Raw genomic sequence first — 20604 nt, 5'->3', positions numbered from 1 at the left:
ACAGCAGGAGTTGAGTTCTGTAGCTTAAAGTGTGAAAGGAAGAAGCTAAGTAAATGGATAACTAATAATTGAAATAGCTTGATAAAGAAAAAAAGGCCTAGATTTTGTATCTCTGAAATAGGATCCCATTAATGTGAATGCAATTTGCTTTCTCTCAATCTGATGATGACTTTGTTTCTATAGACCAGTTTCCAGAAGGTACTGTCTGTAGCCCTGACTACCACCTACGTTGCTACTCTGAATCTTTGCTATATAGAAATTTGATAGTCAAGAGAGTTCAAAGTCATGGACTTCCCTGGTGATTCAGTGATTAAGACTCCTTGCTTCTCCTGCAGGGGACAGGTTAGTTCCATCGCTGGTTAGGAAACTAAGATCCCACATGCAGCATGGTATGGCCAAAAAAAAACACCAAAAAACAGTTCAAAATCAAGTCTTTCTCTGTGACCATTGAATAATGCCCCCTGCAAACTACCTTGCACAGTCCTTCTGCTGGGCTCCCATAGCTATCGTGAATATAAATACAGTTGACCCGTGAACAACACGGGTCCACTTGTAAACAGATTTTTTTCAGTAAATGCATTACTGCAGTACTACATGATCCAAGGTAAGTTGAATTGGTGGATGAGGAACCACTGCTTTGAAGGACAGATTATGATGTTGTATAGATTTTCAGTTGTGCAGGGGTTGGCATCCCTAACCCCTGCATTGTTCAAGGGTCAACTACAGATACATTTTTCTCGTGTTTTTCAGATTGTACCTTTTATTTGAAGTTTGACACTAAAGACTTTTGTGTGGTGTATGGTTTTGTGTTTTGTATGCTAGAGAAAGTAATGAGAAAGTTGAAAACCTAAGGTGTTTTATCTATCTTCTGCTTCTTTATTACTGCTAGAGTGCAACTGATTTATTGTTTTGAAAGTGTTCTTACATGGCTAAAATACTCTGGCAGCTAACTCAATAATTGGTTAAGTCAGACAAATGCTTTGATTCACCTGGAACTTAAAGCCCTCATTAAAAATTCTCTTTCTGGTTTAGATTCAGGCAGACAAAAAAAGCACAATGACAGGTTGGAGAGAAATCTTTTCAAATCAAACGTTCTTTTTTGTCACACATGGTTTATGGAGCAAAATGTGACTAGTTCCCTCTGAGTAAAGAATGTCATGGTAAGAAGTAATATATAATTGTTTTTTTTAATGTATAAAATGCCCAAGGGACATTGAGATTAAAAATAAAGTAGGACACAGGCTACGCTGCCAATGCTAAGCAAACATTTGTACTCTTTCTTGAAATTCCCTGAGAGAATATGATGTTTTGATACCTTGAAAGGCCAAGTGGTTGTGATTAACCTTGAAATAAAAATCTCTAGCAGATGAAAGACACTTGCAATTTGTAGCCCAAAGATAGCAAATCAAGGATGGTATCAAATCTATATTGCAGCTTGGGTAGTGGCTTTGAAACTGCCTTCTGGCCATTTTTAGGAAAGATAAAGTTACTGTAGATTTAAAAAACTTACTTGTTCTCTAAACCATTGTACCAAAAATTAGGACTGTCTTTTATAAGCTTAGGTATTTGTCACTGATACTTAGACAATTTTGATAAAAGCAGTTCTCTTTTTACTCCATTGGCCCACCTCCTCCTGGAGACAAAAGTCCTCTTTCTGGATGGCTCAACTTCTTCATTGCCATGATGTTATTAGCCTAACCAGCTGTTGGTCTGGTCCTTAGAGCATTTTGGAATTCTATCATTCAGGTCTGGATCAGAGAGTGTAGTCCCACATTTCCTTCAGTTTAGCTCTGTCACTCTTGACATTTGGGTAAGTATATTCTGTGATAAGCTAATAACCTCTGCTTCTCTCAATATTCTAGACTTGGCTTTCTTGAGTTAGATCAGATCATCAGAAAGCTCTGTTGAGCTTTGACTCCATTAGCTGAGGGTTTTTTTTTTTTTTTTCCTTCCTGAGTTACATATTATGATACAACCTTGACTTTCATAAAAAAGAGGTAACAAAATTCTGTTTTGCTTATGTTATTGAGATTATTGATTATTATATCACCCTGTATCCCATGGTGGTGGTGGTGGTTTAGTCGCTAAGTCATGTCCGAATATTGTGACCCCATGGACGGCCACCTGCCAGGCTCCTCTGTCCATGGGATTCTTGTCCAGTATTCTGGACAAGAATACTGGAATGGATTGCCATTTCCTTCTCCAGGGGATCTTCTTGACCCAGGAATTGAACCCGGGTCTTCTGCATTGCAGGCAGATCCTTTACCAACTGAGCTACAAGGGAAGCCCCAGTAGAAAGCCTAATGTGAGAAATTTCCTTCAGAGTTTAGGGGCATGAAAATTGTTTTCTATGATAGAACTTTTCCATTTTTAGATAATAAGACATGTTCAATTTATCTTATTTATGAATTATCTGTGCTTGGATGCACAGGGGCAAATTTGAATGTCAGTTTAGCAGTTTTTATCAATAAATTTTACAAATTAATTAAATAAATAGTATGTAAATCAGGAGTCAGTAACTACAGCCCACCTGCCTCCTATTTTTGTGAATAAAGTTTTATTGGAACACAACCCTGGTCATTTATTTATGTATTGTCTGTAGCTGCTTTTCCTGCTACAGTGGCAAATCTGAGTAGTTTCTATTTGCCTTTACAGAAAAATATTAACAATCCTAATGTAATTAGTCACATGGTAGTATGGGTCAGGCCAAATGCAGTAGCACTGAAGAAATATAAAGTAAGGTGAATGCTCTTAAGATGTGGCTCCTTGAGAAAGGTTAAACAGAGAAGATGCAGTATAAAAGGAATTTCACCTATAATTGTAGGAACATATCAGTTCAGTTCAGTTCAGTTGCTCAGTTGTGTCTGACTGTGACCCAGTGGACTGCAGCACGCCAGGCCTCCCTGTCCATCATCAACTCCTGGAATTTACTCAAACTCATGTCCATTGAGTCGGTGATGCCATCCAACCATCTCATCCTCTGTCATCCCCTTCTCCTCCTGCCTTCAATCTTTCCCAGTGTCAGGGTTTTTCAGATGAGTCAGCTCTTTGCATCAGATGGCCAAAGTATTGGAGTTTCAGGTTCAACATCAGTCCTTCCAGTGAATATTCAGGACTGATTTCCTTTAGGATTGACTGATTGGATCTTTTTTCTGTCCAAGGGACTCTCAAGAGTCTTTCTCCAACACCACAGTTCAAAATCATCAATTCTTCGGCTCTCACCTTTGTTTGTAGTCCAACTCTGACATTCATACATGACTACTGGAAAAACCATAGCTTTGATTAGATGGAACTCTGCTGTCAAAGTAATGTCTCTGCTTTTTAATATGCTGTCTAGGTTGGTCATAACTTTTCTTCCAAGGAACAAGCGTCTTTTAATTTAATGGCTGCAGTCACCATCTGCAGTGATCATATAGAGGAGGACATTTTATGTGGGAGAGAACAGCATAAATAAAATCCCTTAGGGACTTCCCTGTTCCCTGACAGTCCAGTGGTTAAGACTTTGTGCTTCCACTGCAGAGGGCATGGGTTCCATTACTGGTTGGGGAACTGAGATTCCACATGAGGGGTGGTGGGGGTGGTGGGGTAGGCGGGAATCCCTTAGGAATGAACCGATTTTTGAGCACATGGGTCTATTCTGAAAATGGTTTTCAGTTCAGTTCAGTCTCTCAGTCATGTCTGACTCTTTGCGACCCCATGAATCGCAGCACGCCAGGCCTCCCTGTCCGTCACCAACTCCCGGAGTTCACCCAAACTCATGTCCATTGAGTTGGTGATGCCATCCAGCCATCTCATCCTCTGTTGTCCCCTTCTCCTCCTGCCCCCAATCCCTCCCAGCATCAGAGTCTTTTCCAATGAGTTAACTCTTCACATGACGTGGCCAAAGTATTGGAATTTCAGCTTTAGCATCAGTCCTTCCAAAGAACACCCAGGACTGATTTCCTTTAGGGTGGACTGGTTGGATCTCTTTGCAGTCCAAGGGACTCTCAAGAGTCTTCTCCAACACCACAGGTCAAAAGCATCAATTCATCGGCATTCAGCTTTCTTCACAGTCCAACTCTCGCATCCATACATGACCACTGGAAAAACCATAGCATTGACTAGACGAACCTTTGTTGGCAAAGTAATGTCTCTGCTTTTGAACATGCTATCTAGGTTGGTCATAACTTTCCTTCCAAGGAGTAAGCATCTTTTAATTTCATGGCTGCCGTCACCATCTGCAGTGATTTTGGAGCCCCAGAAAATAAAGTCTGACACTGTTTCCACTGTTTCCCCATCTATTTCTCATGAAGTGATGGGACCAGATGCCATGATCTTCCTTTTCTGAATGTTGAGCTTTAAGTCAACTTTTTCACTCTCCTCTTTCACTTTCATCAAGAGGCTTTTGAGTTCCTCTTCACTTTCTGCCATAAGGGTGGTGTCATCTGCATATCTGAGGTTACTGATGTTTTTCCTGGCAATCTTGATTTCGGCTTGTGCTTCTTCCAGCCCAGTGTTTCTCATGATGTACTCTGCATACAAGTTAAATAAGCAGGGTGACAATATACAGCCTTGACGTACTCCTTTTCCTATTTGGAACCAGTCTGTTGTTCCATTTCCAGTTCTAACTGTTGCTTCCTGACCGCATATAGGTTTCTCAAGAGGCAGGCAGCTTAAAATTAGACAACTTCCCTCGTAGCTCAGTCGGTAAAGAATCTGCCTGCAATGCAGGAGACCCGAGTTCAATTCCTGGGTCAGGAAGATCCTCTGGAGAAGGAAATGGCAACTCACTCCAGTATTCTCACCTGTAGAATCCCCTGGACAAAGGAGCCTGGCAGGGCTCCTGTCCATGGGCTCATAAGAGTCAGATATGACTTAGTGACTAAACCACCAGAATTAGACAACAGTGAAAATGAAGTTGAATGTGTGAGATTGTTGTTGGAGACAACTTAAAAGCTGGAAATAAGTATTTGTATTTAGTCTGCCAGGCTATTAAAAACCTGCTGTGTATTCTTTACAGAGAATTGATATGATGGAAATAGCATTTTAGGACAGTTAGTCCGACAGCAGTGTATGGGGTAGAGAACCCCAAGTTTAACCAGTTACTGAAGGAAGTCTCATGTGAGCATTGACAATGATGAGTAGAGAAATGGAGGCATAAACTCTGAGATGCTGGAAGGAATGAAGCTGACTTTGTAACTGACTGGACTTTGAGAATGTTGGTGAAGAAAATTGTGAGAGGATAACTGGGAAAAGATGCACTAAAATGGGAACAATTTTTATGAGAAAATATGTGTTTTGTTTTTAACATCTCCAATCTGATGCTTTAGAGCCTCCTGAGAGAGGGTAGGGAAGTGTTTGGAGATAGGGACTAGATGAAGACTCTGGGAGAGTTTTCATGAAAGCAGAACAAGACAAGAGGCTTGGGAGCACCTTCAGGAAGGAAGATGGCGCACGAGAAGCAGAGTGGAGAGAGGAATAGGAGGAACCAGTAGAGCAGTGTTTACCAGGGTGTATCCCAAGGAAGGTTGGTTGTATAGACTATTAACAGCTAGTTTCAGAAAAAAGGGGCCATGACCAGGTAAGTTTGGTAAACTCTGGATTAAGCAAAGTTTATCAAATTTCTTGCATTAGAACCTCTCAGATTCTTTAGTAGTGCACACCATTATTTGTATCACCAACTAATATCTGTCTCTTCAATTATAGATTCATGTATCCAACTTTCTCCCTGATGTCTCCGCTTGGATATCCATTAGGCATCTAAAACTTACTTGTGCAAAATGGAATTCCTAGTCTTCCCTCAAAGAACTCATTTCTCTATCTCAGTTGATGGCAATTCTGTCTTTGCCTTTTAGTAAAAAATGCCATGGTAATTAATTTATTCATGGTTTTTTTTTTTATGTGTAAAATGCCCAAAGGGATTGAAATTAAGAATGAAGCTGCTCAGATCAGAAACACTGGAGTCATCATTGACCCTTTCCTTCTGCTATACTCTCATCCAGTCCGTTAGTAACCACATTGACTCTACCTTTGAAGATACCCAGAGTCTGACCACATCTCACCTCAAGTGATTCTATTAAAATCTTACCACTTTTTTTTTCCCCTGTAGTGGTTAACCATTTCACTCTGTATAAATACATCAGTCCTTTCAGTGGCCTACAAGGCCCTCTGTGGTCTAGCTTCTCATTGGCTCTCATTTGCCATTTCCTTCCTCCTTTGCTCTGTTCCTAACTCATCCTTTTGCTCTTTCTGGGATGTATCTTAAGCAGATCATTAGTTTAGAGCTTTTGAATTCACTGTTTCCTGTGCCTGTGATACACTGTTTCCCATGCCTGTGATACTGTTTCCCTAGGTTATCTGCGTGGCTAACTTCCAGCATCTCAGGCATAAAGTCTGAGATGCTGGAAGGAATGAAGCTGACTTTGTGACTGACTGGACTTTGAGAATGTTGGTGAAGAGAACTGTGAGAGGAGAACTGGGAAAAGATGCACTGAAATGGAAACAATTTTTATGAGAAAATATGTGTTTTGTTTTTAACATCTCCAATCTGACTCCCAAATGGCACCCTCTAAAGTGACCACCATATTTAAATAGAAAGTGTATCCATCCCCCATTTCTCATCTCCTCCCCTTTGTTCTATTCGCTTTACTTAAAAAAATTTTTTTCTTCTTGTTTTATTGAGCTACAGCTGACATTTAGCACTCTAATGCATAATGATTTGACATATACATCATCAAATGATTACCACAATAAGCTTAGTGAACATCCACTATTTCATACTGATACAAAATGAAAGAAATAGAAATGAAATATTTTTTCCTTTTGATGAGAACTCTTAAGATTTACTCCCTTAACAACTTTTCTATGTAACATTCAGCACTGGGTTGTACATTACATCCCTGGTACCTATTTATCTTATAACTACAAATTTGTATGTTTTGACTGCCTTCATTCACTTCTGCCTTCCCCTCTCCTGTCTCTGGTTCCAGCTGCAAAATAAACCAGTCACAGGTATGAATTGTATAGTGTGGGGAATATGTCAATAATTATTTAATAACTTTTGTGTTAGTGATGGTAAATAGACTTACCATAGCGATCATTTTGAAACGCTTAGAAATATCGAATCATTATGTGTGTAACAGGAACTAACATAGTCTTGTAGGCCAGTTGTACTTCAAAAACAAACTCATAGAAAAAGAGATCAGATTTATTTTTTTCCGGGCTTCCCTGGTAGCTCAGAGGTTAAAGCTTCTGCCTGCAAGGCGGGAGACCCAGGTTCAATCCCTGGGTCGGGAAGATCCCCTGGAGAAGGAAATGGCAACCCACTCCAGTATTCTTGCCTGGAGAATCCTATGGACAGAGGAGCCTGGTAGGTTACAGTCCACGGTGTCGCAAAGAGTTGGACACGACTGAGCGACTTCACTTTCACTTTCACTTGTTTTTCTCCATTGTAACACCTTCTAACATATTTCATGTTTTATTTGGCTTTTTATTTACTTTTTGAATTTTCAAAATGGCAATATATGTCCCTACAAAATTCTTTTTTCCTCTCGAAGAGGTCTCTATCTTGGCTTTCCCCAAGACACACTTTGGGTATTTCTGTTATGATGTCTTATGGAACAACAGAGAAGAACATTTCAAGAAAGGTGAGATTAATACAACTGGGAGGTTGAATTTTTGACCTGCTTAAAAGCTAATGAGTGGATTAGATAAGGGACATGGTTTGCAGTCAGAACATGTTGTTTCAGTGCTGTGAAATGGCTAGTTCAAGGGAGTTAAGTTGGACCCATATGTTGAAGAAGAAAGGTAGCATAAATTATCCAGGGAGTTTGGGTTTAGAAGAAAAGCAAGACAGTAGTAAGAAAAAGCTACAGGTTCAACACAAAATGCCTTCATTTTTAAGATGAGGAGAGCTTGGTTTTGTTGCCTGTTATTTTTATAAGGTGACTTAGAGTACAGTACTAATGTAAACACTTTTTTAAAGTTATACTGCAATAAATTGGTACAGCATCCTGCTTTTTACAGTGGGGTGTAATTCAGTGGGTTCAGTGCTGTGTGGTAACTGGATCAAGTGAGATCCTTGGGAAACCCCCTTACGAGTTCTGTGCCTCCACTTTACTACTCTGTCCTCCTCTATAATTTTGTTGTGATTGTTGTACTTGAGAACCCGATAGGCATGAGAGGCATGATGTAAATATTAAAAGTTGGTGCCGATTGCTTGCTGTTCCTCTTTTAGAAGACAAAGGATCTGTTTGGATGTGTGAATTTCTAGGTCATTTCTATACTTCCTGGAAAAAACTCACCAGTGCTTCACACTTGTCACAAACGGGTGGGTTCATGCTTCAGTGGAAGCTTGTACCAAAGTGAGGCACAGCTTAAACAATTTTGTGAAAGTTTGGTTCTTTCTTCCTCAGAAGTTTTGATCCACAGAAGGATGAATTTCTATTTCAAATATGTGGTTGAACTTTTCAAATTCTGCTATTTAGACATGAGCTTTTGGATTTTTATTTGTTTGTTTCTGTGGCGTGAAATCATCTGTTTTGGGATTTGCTCTCATGGGAAAACTAAGAACGGTTGGGCATTTTTAGTTCACTGTGCCATCAGCCATGGCATTTGAGAGCTGAAATGCTTAACAGTGAAGGGTGTGCCAGAGGATTGTTCTCCAGGGCTCTGTGCTTTATTGCCATTGTTGTCTTTGTACAGAATTACTTTCATGTTATTTGACAAATAGTTATTTAAACTCCTTTTCCAGAGTAACAAATATTCTTTTGTTTTGGTTACAGAATCTGCTTATATGTAAGAGAAGTAAAAATGTCGGATGACATAAGGAAAAGGTTTGAATTTCCAAATTCTCTTATCCAGTCACAGGTAATTTTATTTATTTGTTCATTTATTTATCTATTTATGCTTTATGGTAACAAATGAACGTTTTTTGTGGATTGTTAATTGAAATTTATATTTTTAACATTATTTATATTTTTAACATTTTAAAATTTTTATTCATCTATATACAGGAGTATATATTAATAACTAACTTTTATATCAGTTAATTTGAAAATTTATATTGGACATAGGAAAGTAAATAGTGAAACTGACCAATCTGTGCTTTTATTTATGTCATCCTTTTCTTCTTAGAGATAAAAAACTTTGACTAACCTCTGAATATATATTTGTTGGTCTGTAGTTAATTATTGGGAACAGAAGTAAATGGTTATACATCTTGAGAATGTCAGAGATTCCTATTTAAAAAGGTATATTCTACTCTTAGTACAACTATTAAGAATAATAAATTTTTATAATAATGATATTAAATCAGTAAAATATCCTGGATTGAAAAATTAGATCTATATGCTAACTCAGGTAGAAGATTGTGATAATTAGTTTTAGAAGAGCTTTTTGGTTATTATGGGTAAAACAGAACTGGTTTTCTGGTTAACTTTCAGCTAACTAGAAGCATTTTGGTTAATCAAGGTACATAATAGCTACTGTCTTCTCTCATGAGAGTAAAGCAAAGGGACCAGCAGAAGCCTGCCTGAAGACTTACCAACCTGCAGCGTCTTGGATACTCTCAGCAGTTACCTTCGGAGATGCCTGCTGTGGGAATTGACTTAGCTGGGTAGTGGGGAACCCTTCCATGAGGAGTAGAACACTCCTTATGCAAGATTCCCTTCTACCTGACTGGGTTGGAGTCATATCCTGTGCAACACAGGTGGTTACCATGAAGAAGAAGATGAAGGCTTGGAGGATGCTGTCCACAGTTTCTATTTTTCTGTGCGTGGAGTCCCTTCATTAGCATAGGTCAATCAAGAAATGCCTATGTGTGTTGCTGTTAAATTAAGAGAAAAGTGTATTTGTATTGTTTAGTGTGCAGTATCCATTTAAGCTACTCTTTGTTATGGAAAACTTATGTAGCAGCATAGGCTGATTTATACTTGGATTTTGTATTTGAAAATCAATTTAGGCTATACTCTCATTTGTTAGAGGGATAAATTGGAAGGTAAATTAGGGAAATTGAATTTGGTGGGCAGTGGGGGATATTTATCATGAAGCTTATTTTCTGTTAGTCCTTTTCTAAATATGAATGGTAACTTTTTTTGTCCATGTTGTGTTTCATATTGGTTTTATTAGATTCTTGCAATTGTTCCCTGTCCTCTATGAATACTTCCTATTGTTCTTTTGTAACCACTGCTCAGTGTTAGCACCATATTTCATTGATTCACACATTTTTTTTCATATTTTAACATCTGCATTTAGTAATTGATGGCAGCAGTCATTATACAGTTGATATTGCCTGCACATTTATGCATTTGGCCATGATTTTCTAAGAGTCTGAAAGAGCTCTTTCATTAACGTAAAATCAAAAAATTATAAGAAGCGTTGTATAACATTAATTGGCAGCTTTTTTCTTTCTTAGCGGTTCATAAAGTAATGGTGCATCTTGCATTTGATGGCCATTTACATTCAATGAAATATGGTTATTTTGTAAACAGGAACTGAAGCTGTTCATTGGTCCTCAATTTTGTTACTATCTCTTTAACAAGGAGGTAAGAGTTCGTTGATCTAAACTTAAATTTCATGTAAATGAGTGACTTACAAAGACCATTGATCATTGAGGTCTGAATTCAATTCTAGTGTGTGAAATGCAAAAGGAAATGAAGGAGCAGGTGCTGTGCTTTTGTTTGAGCTTTTCTGGAGACTTTGCAAGGCTGATGGGTGTTTATACATCCATATCAGACATTGGTCGCATGGACAGACTGAATAGTTCTTGCCATAGCAAAATTTTTCCCAACCCATACCTAGAATGGCTGTCATTGTTGCTAGTCTGTGGTTCTACCACAGCAATGCTGGGTGGTGCTGAAGATCTAGGAGAATGGAGTTGAGATGATAGGAAGTAACAACGTTTATATATTTATGGAATCAATCAGCACTCCTATGAGAATCTTAGTTTTAACTCTGGGTTTTTTGACCAAAGACGATATGGAAAATTTTTAGAGATTTATGAAACTGAAAGCTTATTAAGGAGATGAAACCTATGAGAAACCAACAGGGATATTACATCCTAGATCCTAGAGGAGAGAGAATGTTTGAGGTGAGGGGAGGACCTGTTCGTTCAAATCTGTGTGGGCCATAGTCATGAAGATGGTGATGAGTTTTCTCTATCTTCATTAAGGGCATGATGAAGCATGATGCATTTCATTTAGTTGCAAAGATGATTTTAAAAGCTATGGAGTTTCTCATTTGTCTCATGGTTTAATGGATTAAGCAATCTCAAATTATCTTGTAATACCAAGTGACAACAATTTAAACAGAAAATCCAGCAATTTTCTCAACATCTGTGAACCGTAGTTTGCTTACTGGGATAAAATGTAGGATAAAAACGCTTACCTTGAGGGTTGTTGTGAAGGTGAGAGATTCCATTTGTGGGGTGCCAAATGCAGCGCCTTCTTCAGAGCACACACCCTGTGACTTTGAGTGTTGTTACTGATCGACTGGCATACTCATATCCACTACTACTGCTGTTAGTTAACCTTCAAATTCACTATTGAGAGAGAACTTCTGAGGGAATGTATTCATTAATCTTGTTTGTTTTAGGCTGTGGGTCATCTTATTGCTGCAGTTCTAAAGGAAAACAGCTTTTCAGAAAAGATCCACCAGTGCACAAACCAGGTCTGTCTTTAATTTTGTGCTTAGTTCTATTCAGATATTGCTGGTAACTGGACCACCTTTGCGTTTCTTCTGTTTTCCTCACAGTTCAGGTCACTATAGAAATGATTTTATCTATTTTTGTTTCTTTGTTTGCTTTTTAAACTTTAAAAAGTGTTACAACAGACTCCAGGAACTAGACAGGGAAGGGGTGGAGGGGAGTATTCTTATGACTATTAATGAAAAAGAACATGGGTGGAATGAGCGTAGGCAGCCTTTAGAAGAAGGCCAGTAGAGTTACTGCTGAGGGAATCTGTTTAACAGACAAAGTGAACACAATGGCTCTGTTGGGGTGTAGGAGATTTCTCAGGCTTTAGGTAGCCCCACACATGAGTTCTAAGTTAGAAAGGTCATGCTTTGACAGGTAGAACTGGAGGAAAAAATTCTGTATCCTTCATAGGGTTGGTCATATTTACTGACCTATTTACCACTTGGGTTTTGGTTGACCAGTGCTAAGTAGCTTGATATGCTGATTGGAAACTCTGCTTAAGTTGGGCCTCTAAGGTAAACTCTATGGAGAATATAGCTGATGGAAATAAGATTTTTTTTTCATAACAAATAAATTGATTTCCTTTCTCTCATATTCCTTTATATTAGCTTCTCCAAGTTGCGTTTCTTTATCACTTCTGCTGACACATTGAAGGCAATGTAGAGGCATACTTCATTAATTGGCATTTATCTGGTGTTTGTATGTAGTCATATAAATTAGGTTTTCTGAGAACTCTGATCTTAATCCTGCCTATAATCACATTATGTACACTGAGACGATCTAGTGGTTTTACTTAAACTGCCAGAATTTATTGAATGTCAAATCCCTGTAACTAAATGTTTCCTCTTCTGCTAATAAATGAGTGCTTCCTTCCATGAAGGTGCAATGTTACCTGAGGCAACAGTGTTTTATTCATTTATTTTGTTATTCTGGCTTAGGAGTGGAGTGATGACATTTAGAACCCTTTGGTATGGTCCACACAGGTGAATAAAATTTCCTTCGGAATAAAAGAATAGAATATAAATATTTCTTCCCTTCAGTGACTGTTAACTGTCTTGTTCTGTACAGTTAGTTAGTGGGATCCTGAGATTGAAAAGGCTCTCAGAGTCAGCTACCATGGGAAAGTGGGCACAATTTATGTTGATTTTCATTAGTTTAGTTATTCCATGGGAGCTGGGGATTGTAATTTTTTTTCTCTCTAGATTTTATGTTTCCCTAGTAAATTATGTCAGAAGAAAGGAAAAATAGCTTCATTGTGTTCTTTAAAAAAAAGCAAAACTAAATAACCCAAACCCCATGTAAAATCTAAATGGACTTAGCCCAGAATACATTCAAATGTAGGTTCATCATTAGTAATGAACTTTTTTTTTTTTTTTTTGAGGAGAATTATAAGTTCCTGAGCAAGTTATGAGAGCTAGAACCTCTGCTTTAGTAGGAATTTTCAAAATGAAGACCTATTTACTTTTGTGTCTTTCTGATGCTTTCCTATCAAAGATGACAGGTTCACAGTGTGAAGGGAGAAGTCAAACTCTCTTCCTTGGGGGAAAAAGTTTTTCTAGGTGTTTTTGGTAGTCCTGGAACCAGCAGCTTGCTTGTAGCCTGAGCTGCTTCTGTCTCCTTCCTCTGGGTCCACATTCAGCTTCAATCACTTGGAGCAGGGGTGCCGGAAGGGACAGTGGGGTGGCATCAATCAGGTGTGCTTTCCTCCATGTTTGACCAGTTGACGGTTTAAATAGAGGTTGGTGGGAGAAGAGTAGGAATATTTTCTGAAAATGTTCAGGGCTTGAAGCGTAGGTATGATTTGAAGTCCAACTTAGACTAACTGATATGCTGGTATGGTTGGTGTCTGGTTAAATGGCTTGGTTAGAACATAGTGCTAGAACCAAACCGTAGTTTTGATCTCCTAGTAGCTGCATTCCTTAGACTCAGATAGAACCTCTGCAGCCAGCCTCAGTTTGCTGCAAAGACACCAGAGGGGAGAGAGTTACTATATCAGAATACATCCACTACCTCTCTTGGAAAACCAGCTTCAGTGTGTCCTACACATGGTGTGACACAGCGTCATTTTTGTAGAGGAAAGCCAGCCTACGGTGAACGAATTACACTTTGATGAACTGCTTGGGCCGTGTATGCATTTGCTAGTCATCAGACGTGTGTTTTAATCACTGGTTTGATTTCAGACTCCTGCCTTGAACTTGCTGTGGGAGAAGTGCTGCAGCGATAATGTCGTAGTTCGAACAGCTTGCTGCGAGGGTCTGGTGGCCCTTGTCGCTCAGGATCACGCAGAGTTCAGCTATGTTCTCAATGGGATTCTCAACCTGATTCCATCAACCAGGTGCTCCTTTCCTTCATAGTTGATCAGTTAACAGTTTAAATTTTTAGACAAAAATTCGCTGATTTGCCATTAAGGGTCACCGTTCATCCTACTTACTAGTTATTGTTCTTTCCCTAAAAATGTCATACAGTTGATATTTCATATGTGGTGAAAACATGCTAAATTAAGCTCTGAAAATTTGGGCATTTGTGGTCATTTTGCTGTACTTAAGTTTTGGGACTCTGCTTGAAAGTGTTATTACTCTTTTTAATGAATAGCTAAGTTTATAACTCACAGTTTGCAGTGTAATTTCCTGTCTTATTTTAAGAAAGGAGGTTGCCCATAAGCAATACTCATTCCACAATGGTAAAGTTGATACCCTATTGGCCTTGGTCAGCCTTTAACATCAGTGCATGCATTAGAAAATAATGGCATCAATTTCTTTAAAAGCATTTTGTGATTTAGACATACTTTCCCCTGATTATTCGAAGTAAATAATGTTTGGTTTTTTGAATTTGTTTGGTTTGACCATATTTATTCCATTCACTGCTGCTGCTGTTTGGTTGCTGTTGTGTCCAACTCTTTGCAACCTCCTGGTGGACTGGGGGGTCCTCTTCTCTGGGATTTCCCAGGCAAGAATACTGGGGTGGGTTGCCATTCCCTTCTCCAGGGGATCTTCCTGACCTAGGGATTGAACCTGTGTCTCCAGCTTGGCAGGGAGATTCTCTGCTGATTCAGCCACCAAGGAAACCCAGAACTGAATACTTAATCTTTTTTCCTGCCTTCGGTGGAGATGGAATATAGCTGTCACCATCAATCTTTGGTTAGTGCCTTCCTGGACTTGAGGTCTATTGAATTAAATAACCTCTGGCCTTTTTTAGTATATATTTTATTTTTTTAAATTAGAGGATAATTACTTTACAGTATTGTGATGGTTTTTACCATACATCAACATAAATCATCATTAGGTATACAAATGTCCTCTCCCTCTTGAACCCTCCTTCCACCCCTCCCCACCCCACCCCTCTAGATTATCACAGAGCACTGGGTTTGGGTTCCCTGTATCATACAGCAAATTCCCACTGGCTGTCTATTTTACATATGGTGATGTATAGGTTTCAATGCTATTCGCTCATATAATCCAACCCTCTCCTTTCCCCTCTGTGTCCAAAATGTCTGTGTCTCTTTTGCTGACCTGCAAGTAGGATTGTCAGTACTATTTTTCTAAATTCCACATATATGGGTTAATGTATGACATTTGTCTTTCTCTTTCTGACTTACTTCACTCTGTGTAATAGGCTCCAGGTTCATCCACCTCATTAACTGACTCAAATGTGTTCCTTTATATAGCTGACTAATATTCCATTGTGTATATGTACCATAACTTTCTTATCCATTCATCTGTTGATGGACATCTAGATTGCTTCCAGGTCATAGCTATTGTAGATAGTGTTGCAGTGAACATTGGGGTACATATATCTTTTTCAGTTCTGGTCTCCTCAGGGTATATGCCCAGTAGTGGGATTGCTGGGTTGTATGCTAGCTTTATTTTGAGTTTATAAAGGAATCTCCATACTGTTCTCCATAGTGGCTGTAGCAATTTGCATGCCCACCAACAGTGCAAGAGGGTTCTCTTTTTTCCACACCCCCTCTAGCATTTATAATTTGTGGACTTTTTGATAATGACCATTCTGACTGGTACTGGTGTGAGATGATACCTCATTATAGATTTTGTTTGCATTTCTCTAATAATGAGTGAATACCTTCCCAGGTGGCACTAGTGGTAAAGAACCTACCTGAAAATGCAGGAGATAAAGAAATGTGGGTTTGATCCCTGGGTCAGGAAGATCCCCTGGAATAGGAACTGGCAACCCACTCCAGTATTCCTGCCTGGAAAATTCCATGGACAGAGGAGCCTGGTGGGTTGCAGTCCATGGGGTCTCAAAGAGTCAGATACAACTGAGCAAGTGAGCAGACAAATAATGAGCAGTGTTTAACATCTTTTCATATGTTTAATAGCCATTAACCTCTGGCCTTTTAACCTTTCTTCACAAATCTTATTTTGTTCCCTTAGATCATCTTTTTGGAACTTTTTGGAACCTTGATTTTTCTGTATAGTCTGCGTATAGTCTTTTTAGTCTACATTTATAAGTCCAAGCTCTTTAATATGGTATACATGCCCTTCCCAAGCTAGTTCCCACTTTCTATTCAGCCTGCGTTTTCTGCCATGAACACTCCTGTTAGCAATACACAGCTGATCCCTGTTCTGAAACCTGTGCACACTGCATTTCTGCATGTAATGTTCCTTCCCCTTCTTTTTCTGAAATCTCTTCTTCATATTTCAAAGCTCAGCTCAGATGTCAGCTCTTCTACCTACATACTTCCCCCCTCTCAGATGGGCTACTTGCTCTTTCACAATATGTTTATGTTTTTAACCTGTATTTTTGTCTCTAGCACACTCTTTGACAGTTAGTAGATAACCAGATCATTCTGAATAAAGATTTGATCAAATTGATGCAAAATTTAAATTGGTTAGTTTCAGAATTACTCTGTCTATATCTCCTGTGGCTACCAATTTAGACAATATGAATACTCTAAGAAACTTAAAAAAAACATTTTTTTTCAGGATCCTTCAATTGTTAAAGTTCCTATATTTGTGTACAATAAAATTCAAAGCTTTCTTCTATATCTTGGCCATATTTCCAAAGACTCTTGAAAACTAATGGTGACCTTATGTTTAAAATTACTCACTGAAGCACTGCCTGTGATTGAAAATAATAGGAAACTCGTAAATTATGGCATATTGATACAGTGGAATATTATACAGCTGGAAAAATAAGGAATGATGGCCAAGATATATTTTTTCACTAAAAAATGAAAAAGAATACTATGTCTAGTAGGCTACTTTTTTTATTTTTAAAAGAAAACACATGTACCTATACATTTTCAGTGACATGTGCATACAACATCCTTAAAAGGATAAATGAGACCTGGTAAGACTTTTACCTCTGGGAAGAAAAACTGAGATACAGAGGAAAGACAGAATATTTGCCTCATATGCCTTTTTGAATTTTTAACTATGTGAGTGAATCTGCTCAGTCGTGTCTGACTCTTTGCAACCCCATGGACTGTAGCCTGCCAGGCTCCTCCATCCATGGGATTTTCCAGGCAACAGTGCTGGAGTGGGTTGCCATTTCCTTCTCCAGGGGATCTTCCCGACCCAGGGATCGAACCCGGGTCTCCCACATTGCAGGCAGATGCTTTACCGTCTGAGCCACCAGGGAAGCCTATTTAACTATGTGAATATGTTGCTAATTCAAAAGTATATTTTTTAATAAAAAAATCTAATATTACTGACAAATTTTAATGTATACAGATGGCATGCTGATCCACTATCAGCAAAACTTCTGCGTTCCAGTTTACAGTGGTGATGACGGACTTAGACGGATGTCCAAAGGATGGCCATGCCATTTTCTAATGAGACATTAGGGACATCTTATTTTCTAATAAGACATTTTTGAATGAAAGGTGTAATCTAACTTGCTCTAATTATCTCTTAGAGATGTCCCCCTGGCCCCTTTGAGATGCTGATAGTCTTACTTTTGGATATAAACAATACAACTACACAGTGCAAGGAGGTTCCAATGTTGTGAATTTAGGGTGAAAGCTATTTAGGGAGGAACTAATACTACTACCCACATTTGAAAAAATGACTGAGGCAAAATCTCGGTGGCTTGTGTAAGGACAACCAATAAATTACATAAAGAGAGACACATTAAAACTTAACCTTTTAAAATCCCCCTCAAAACTGATATTTTTGTGGTTATACAATAGGATCCTTCTAAAAAATATTTAGATATGAGAGTTGGACCATAAAGAAGGATAAGTGCCAAAGAATTGTTGCTTTCAAACTGTGGTGCTAGAGAAGACTCTTGAGAGTCCTTGAACAGCAAGGAGATCAAATCATTCAATCCTAAAGGAAATCAACCCTGAATCTTCATTGGAAGGACTGATGCTGAAGCTTTGATGCTCCAGTCCTTTGGCCACCTGATGTGAACAGCTGACTCACTGGAAAAGACTCTGATGCTGGGAAAGATTGAGGGCAAGAGGAAAAGGGGATGACAGAGGACTGGATGGTTGGATGACATCACCGACTCAATGGACATGAGTCTGAGCAAGCTCCAGGAGGTGGTGAAGGACAGGGAAGCCTGGCGTGCTGCAGTCCATGGGGTTCCCAATGAGTCAGACGTGACTGGGCGACTGAACGACGACAGCAGAAAAAAACATTTGTTCAAGTGTGCATGCATGTGTGCATGTGGGCATACACACAAAGAAAAAGACAGAAAATAAGTTTTTAGCTGTTTTAAAAGTTTTTTTTTGTTTCTTAGAGTATTTATGTTCTCTAATTGGTAGCCACAGGAGATGTAGACAGAGTAGATTCTGAAGCTGACCAATTTAACTTTTGCATCAATTTGATCATGAAATGTGTTATAAAACTGCTGGGTTTTCTTTATTCTTGCCAGTAGACATAATGATTATTTGTGAAGAATTTTCTTTCTTTGTTTTATTTCAAGTAGCACAGCTTTGTGGTTTGCAGTGATTACAAAGACTATACTCTGCGTTGTTTACAGCTTAAAAAAACCAAAATGAGAATTAAATTTAAGAAATTAGGTTAAATTTAATTACAAACAAGGAACCCACACAGCCTGCTCTTCCAAATGCTCCTCAGGGAATCTTCTGAGACAGAAAACTGTTTTTATCTTTGGGATCTAAAAGCAGAAATGACTTTGTCATTTCCCTGTGGTTCTTGGCTGAGACATTTTGGATCTTCGGTTTCCAGTGTTTAAATTTCTGCTTGTCTCTGGCTTTCTCTTTTTGAAATAGACATTTATTGCAACGTAGAGGTATCTTGGGCACAGAACCACACAAAGATTGCTCAGCTTTGATGTAGAAGAATGAGTGTAAAACTGTTATTTTTTCATTTTGTCTGCCTAGCATTCTTCAGAAGGAGAGAGAGAAGGGGAGAGAGGGAGAAGAAGGGAAGGCATTGGGCAGGGGGAGAGAGAGACAGAGGGTGGGAAGGAAGGAGGGAGAAGCAGCATCCTTCTATGGAATAGACATTTAGACAATGTAGCTTCTGGAGCTTTCTCAGCATTAAATGTTGAGAGCTGTAAGGGAAGTTGGAGGGACAAGTCAGTGTGGGTCTTCCTCTCTCTTTTAACCTACTCCTTGGCTCTTTTTTTCTTTTTTGTTCATGGAATTCTCCAGACCGGAGTATTAGAGTGGGTAGCCATTCCCTTCTCCAGGGGATCTTCCTGACCCAGGGATCCAACCTGAGTCTCGCTCATTGCGGGCAGATTCTTTGCCATCTAAGCCACCAGGGAAGCCCCTTTGCAGGTCTAGTCTGTAAAATTCCCCTGCAACATGTATGAAAAGCTTCCCTCTCTTCCACCCCTCTCCCCTCCACCCCCTCCCCCTCCAGATCCAACCCACAATTTGAGAAGCATTGGTCTGGAGCCTGCTACATTGTATAGTCTAACTTTGAAAAGAGACTTGACATTTGTAAAGCTCTGGTTGTCTAAAATTCAGGGAGTGGCTGGGAAAGTGTCTGGCTCTGTTTGAGAGACTGTTCCCTTCAAAGGAATAGTCTGATGTCCAAGAGCACTCTGGGGTTCAAAGCGGAGGCAACATGAAACAATTGTAAACTAGTTTTTATAGCTTCTGTAAACAAAGAAATGGACATAAGAGGTCTAAAATGTTCTTTTAATCAGCAAGGAAATTGAAAAAAAATTATTTCCTAGGGAGGGAGGGTGAAGGAAAGAAGGGGACTACAAAGGAAATACAGTAAGGAAATTATTATCAGCAGTTAAATGTGAATTTTGAAATTAGATGAAATTAAAATAAAGTGAATGATATGTGGTAGCATGTACTTTTCTTGTCCTTTAAGGAACTGCTTGCGTTGTTTTTGGTTTTGTTAGTTTTTGTTTTTACATTGAGTTCATCCTAATATAAAGATTCCCATAAGCAAAGAGTTTCCCTGTTTTTCTTTCCTTAGATCGCTTAACTCTGCTAACTTCTAGAAAGCTTCATGCAGCCATTGTTACAGTTGCTTAGTAACAGGATTGTGAATAAAAACCATACTCTCCTATGGAACCAGGTATTTAGTTTTAGATATTGAGATGTCATGACAGCCTGTAATTTCAGTTCAACTGCTTCCCCAAGTCCCCCACCCCTTCTTTCAAAAAATACGTTTTCTGCTGCTGCTAAGTCGCTTCAGTCGTGTCAGACTCTGTGCGACCCCATAGACAGCAGCCCACCAGGCTCCTCTGTCCATGGGATTCTCCAGGCAAGAACACTGGAGTGGGTTGCCATTTCCTCCTCCAATGCATGAAAGTGAAAAGTGAAAGTGAAGTCGCTCAGTCGTGTCCAACTCCTAGCGACCCCATGGACTGCAGCCCACCAGGCTCCTCTGTCCATGGGATTCTCCAGGATGTTAATGCTCTAGATGAAGTAGCACTTGATTTGTGTTCTCTTTTGTGCATTCAAACAGGAAAGGAACCTGTAATTTATGTGTTTTGGGGAAAAATAAAGTGCATTAAGGTGTGAGAGATGAAAGTCT

The 20604-nt window shown here is 39.1% G+C and overlaps 1 protein-coding gene across 4 annotated transcripts in view; it reads left to right on the top strand.

Annotated features, from left to right (window-relative positions):
* The window catches only part of FOCAD (focadhesin), a 303578-nt gene that overhangs the window by 16971 nt on the left and 266003 nt on the right, over nt 1-20604 (top strand). For 2 of the 4 annotated variants that reach the window (XM_086414319.1, XM_086414320.1), the window contains exons 2-4: nt 8763-8847; nt 11572-11646; nt 13852-14006. In XM_086414319.1, the coding sequence (XP_086270445.1) occupies nt 8791-8847; nt 11572-11646; nt 13852-14006 (287 nt within the window). In that variant the 5' untranslated portion in view covers nt 8763-8790. The remainder of the gene's footprint in view (nt 1-8762; nt 8848-11571; nt 11647-13851; nt 14007-20604) is intronic. The other 2 variants (XM_086414322.1, XM_086414321.1) reach the window with 2 other exon arrangements.

Source organism: Bos grunniens, chromosome 8 (genome assembly GCF_055505025.1).
Source record: "Bos grunniens cultivar Pamir isolate PY7600 chromosome 8, Bosgru_T2T1.0, whole genome shotgun sequence".
NCBI classification, from domain to species: Eukaryota; Metazoa; Chordata; class Mammalia; order Artiodactyla; family Bovidae; genus Bos; species Bos grunniens.
Note: the sequence above shows the minus strand (reverse complement) of the source record. Positions and strands in the feature narration are given on the sequence as shown.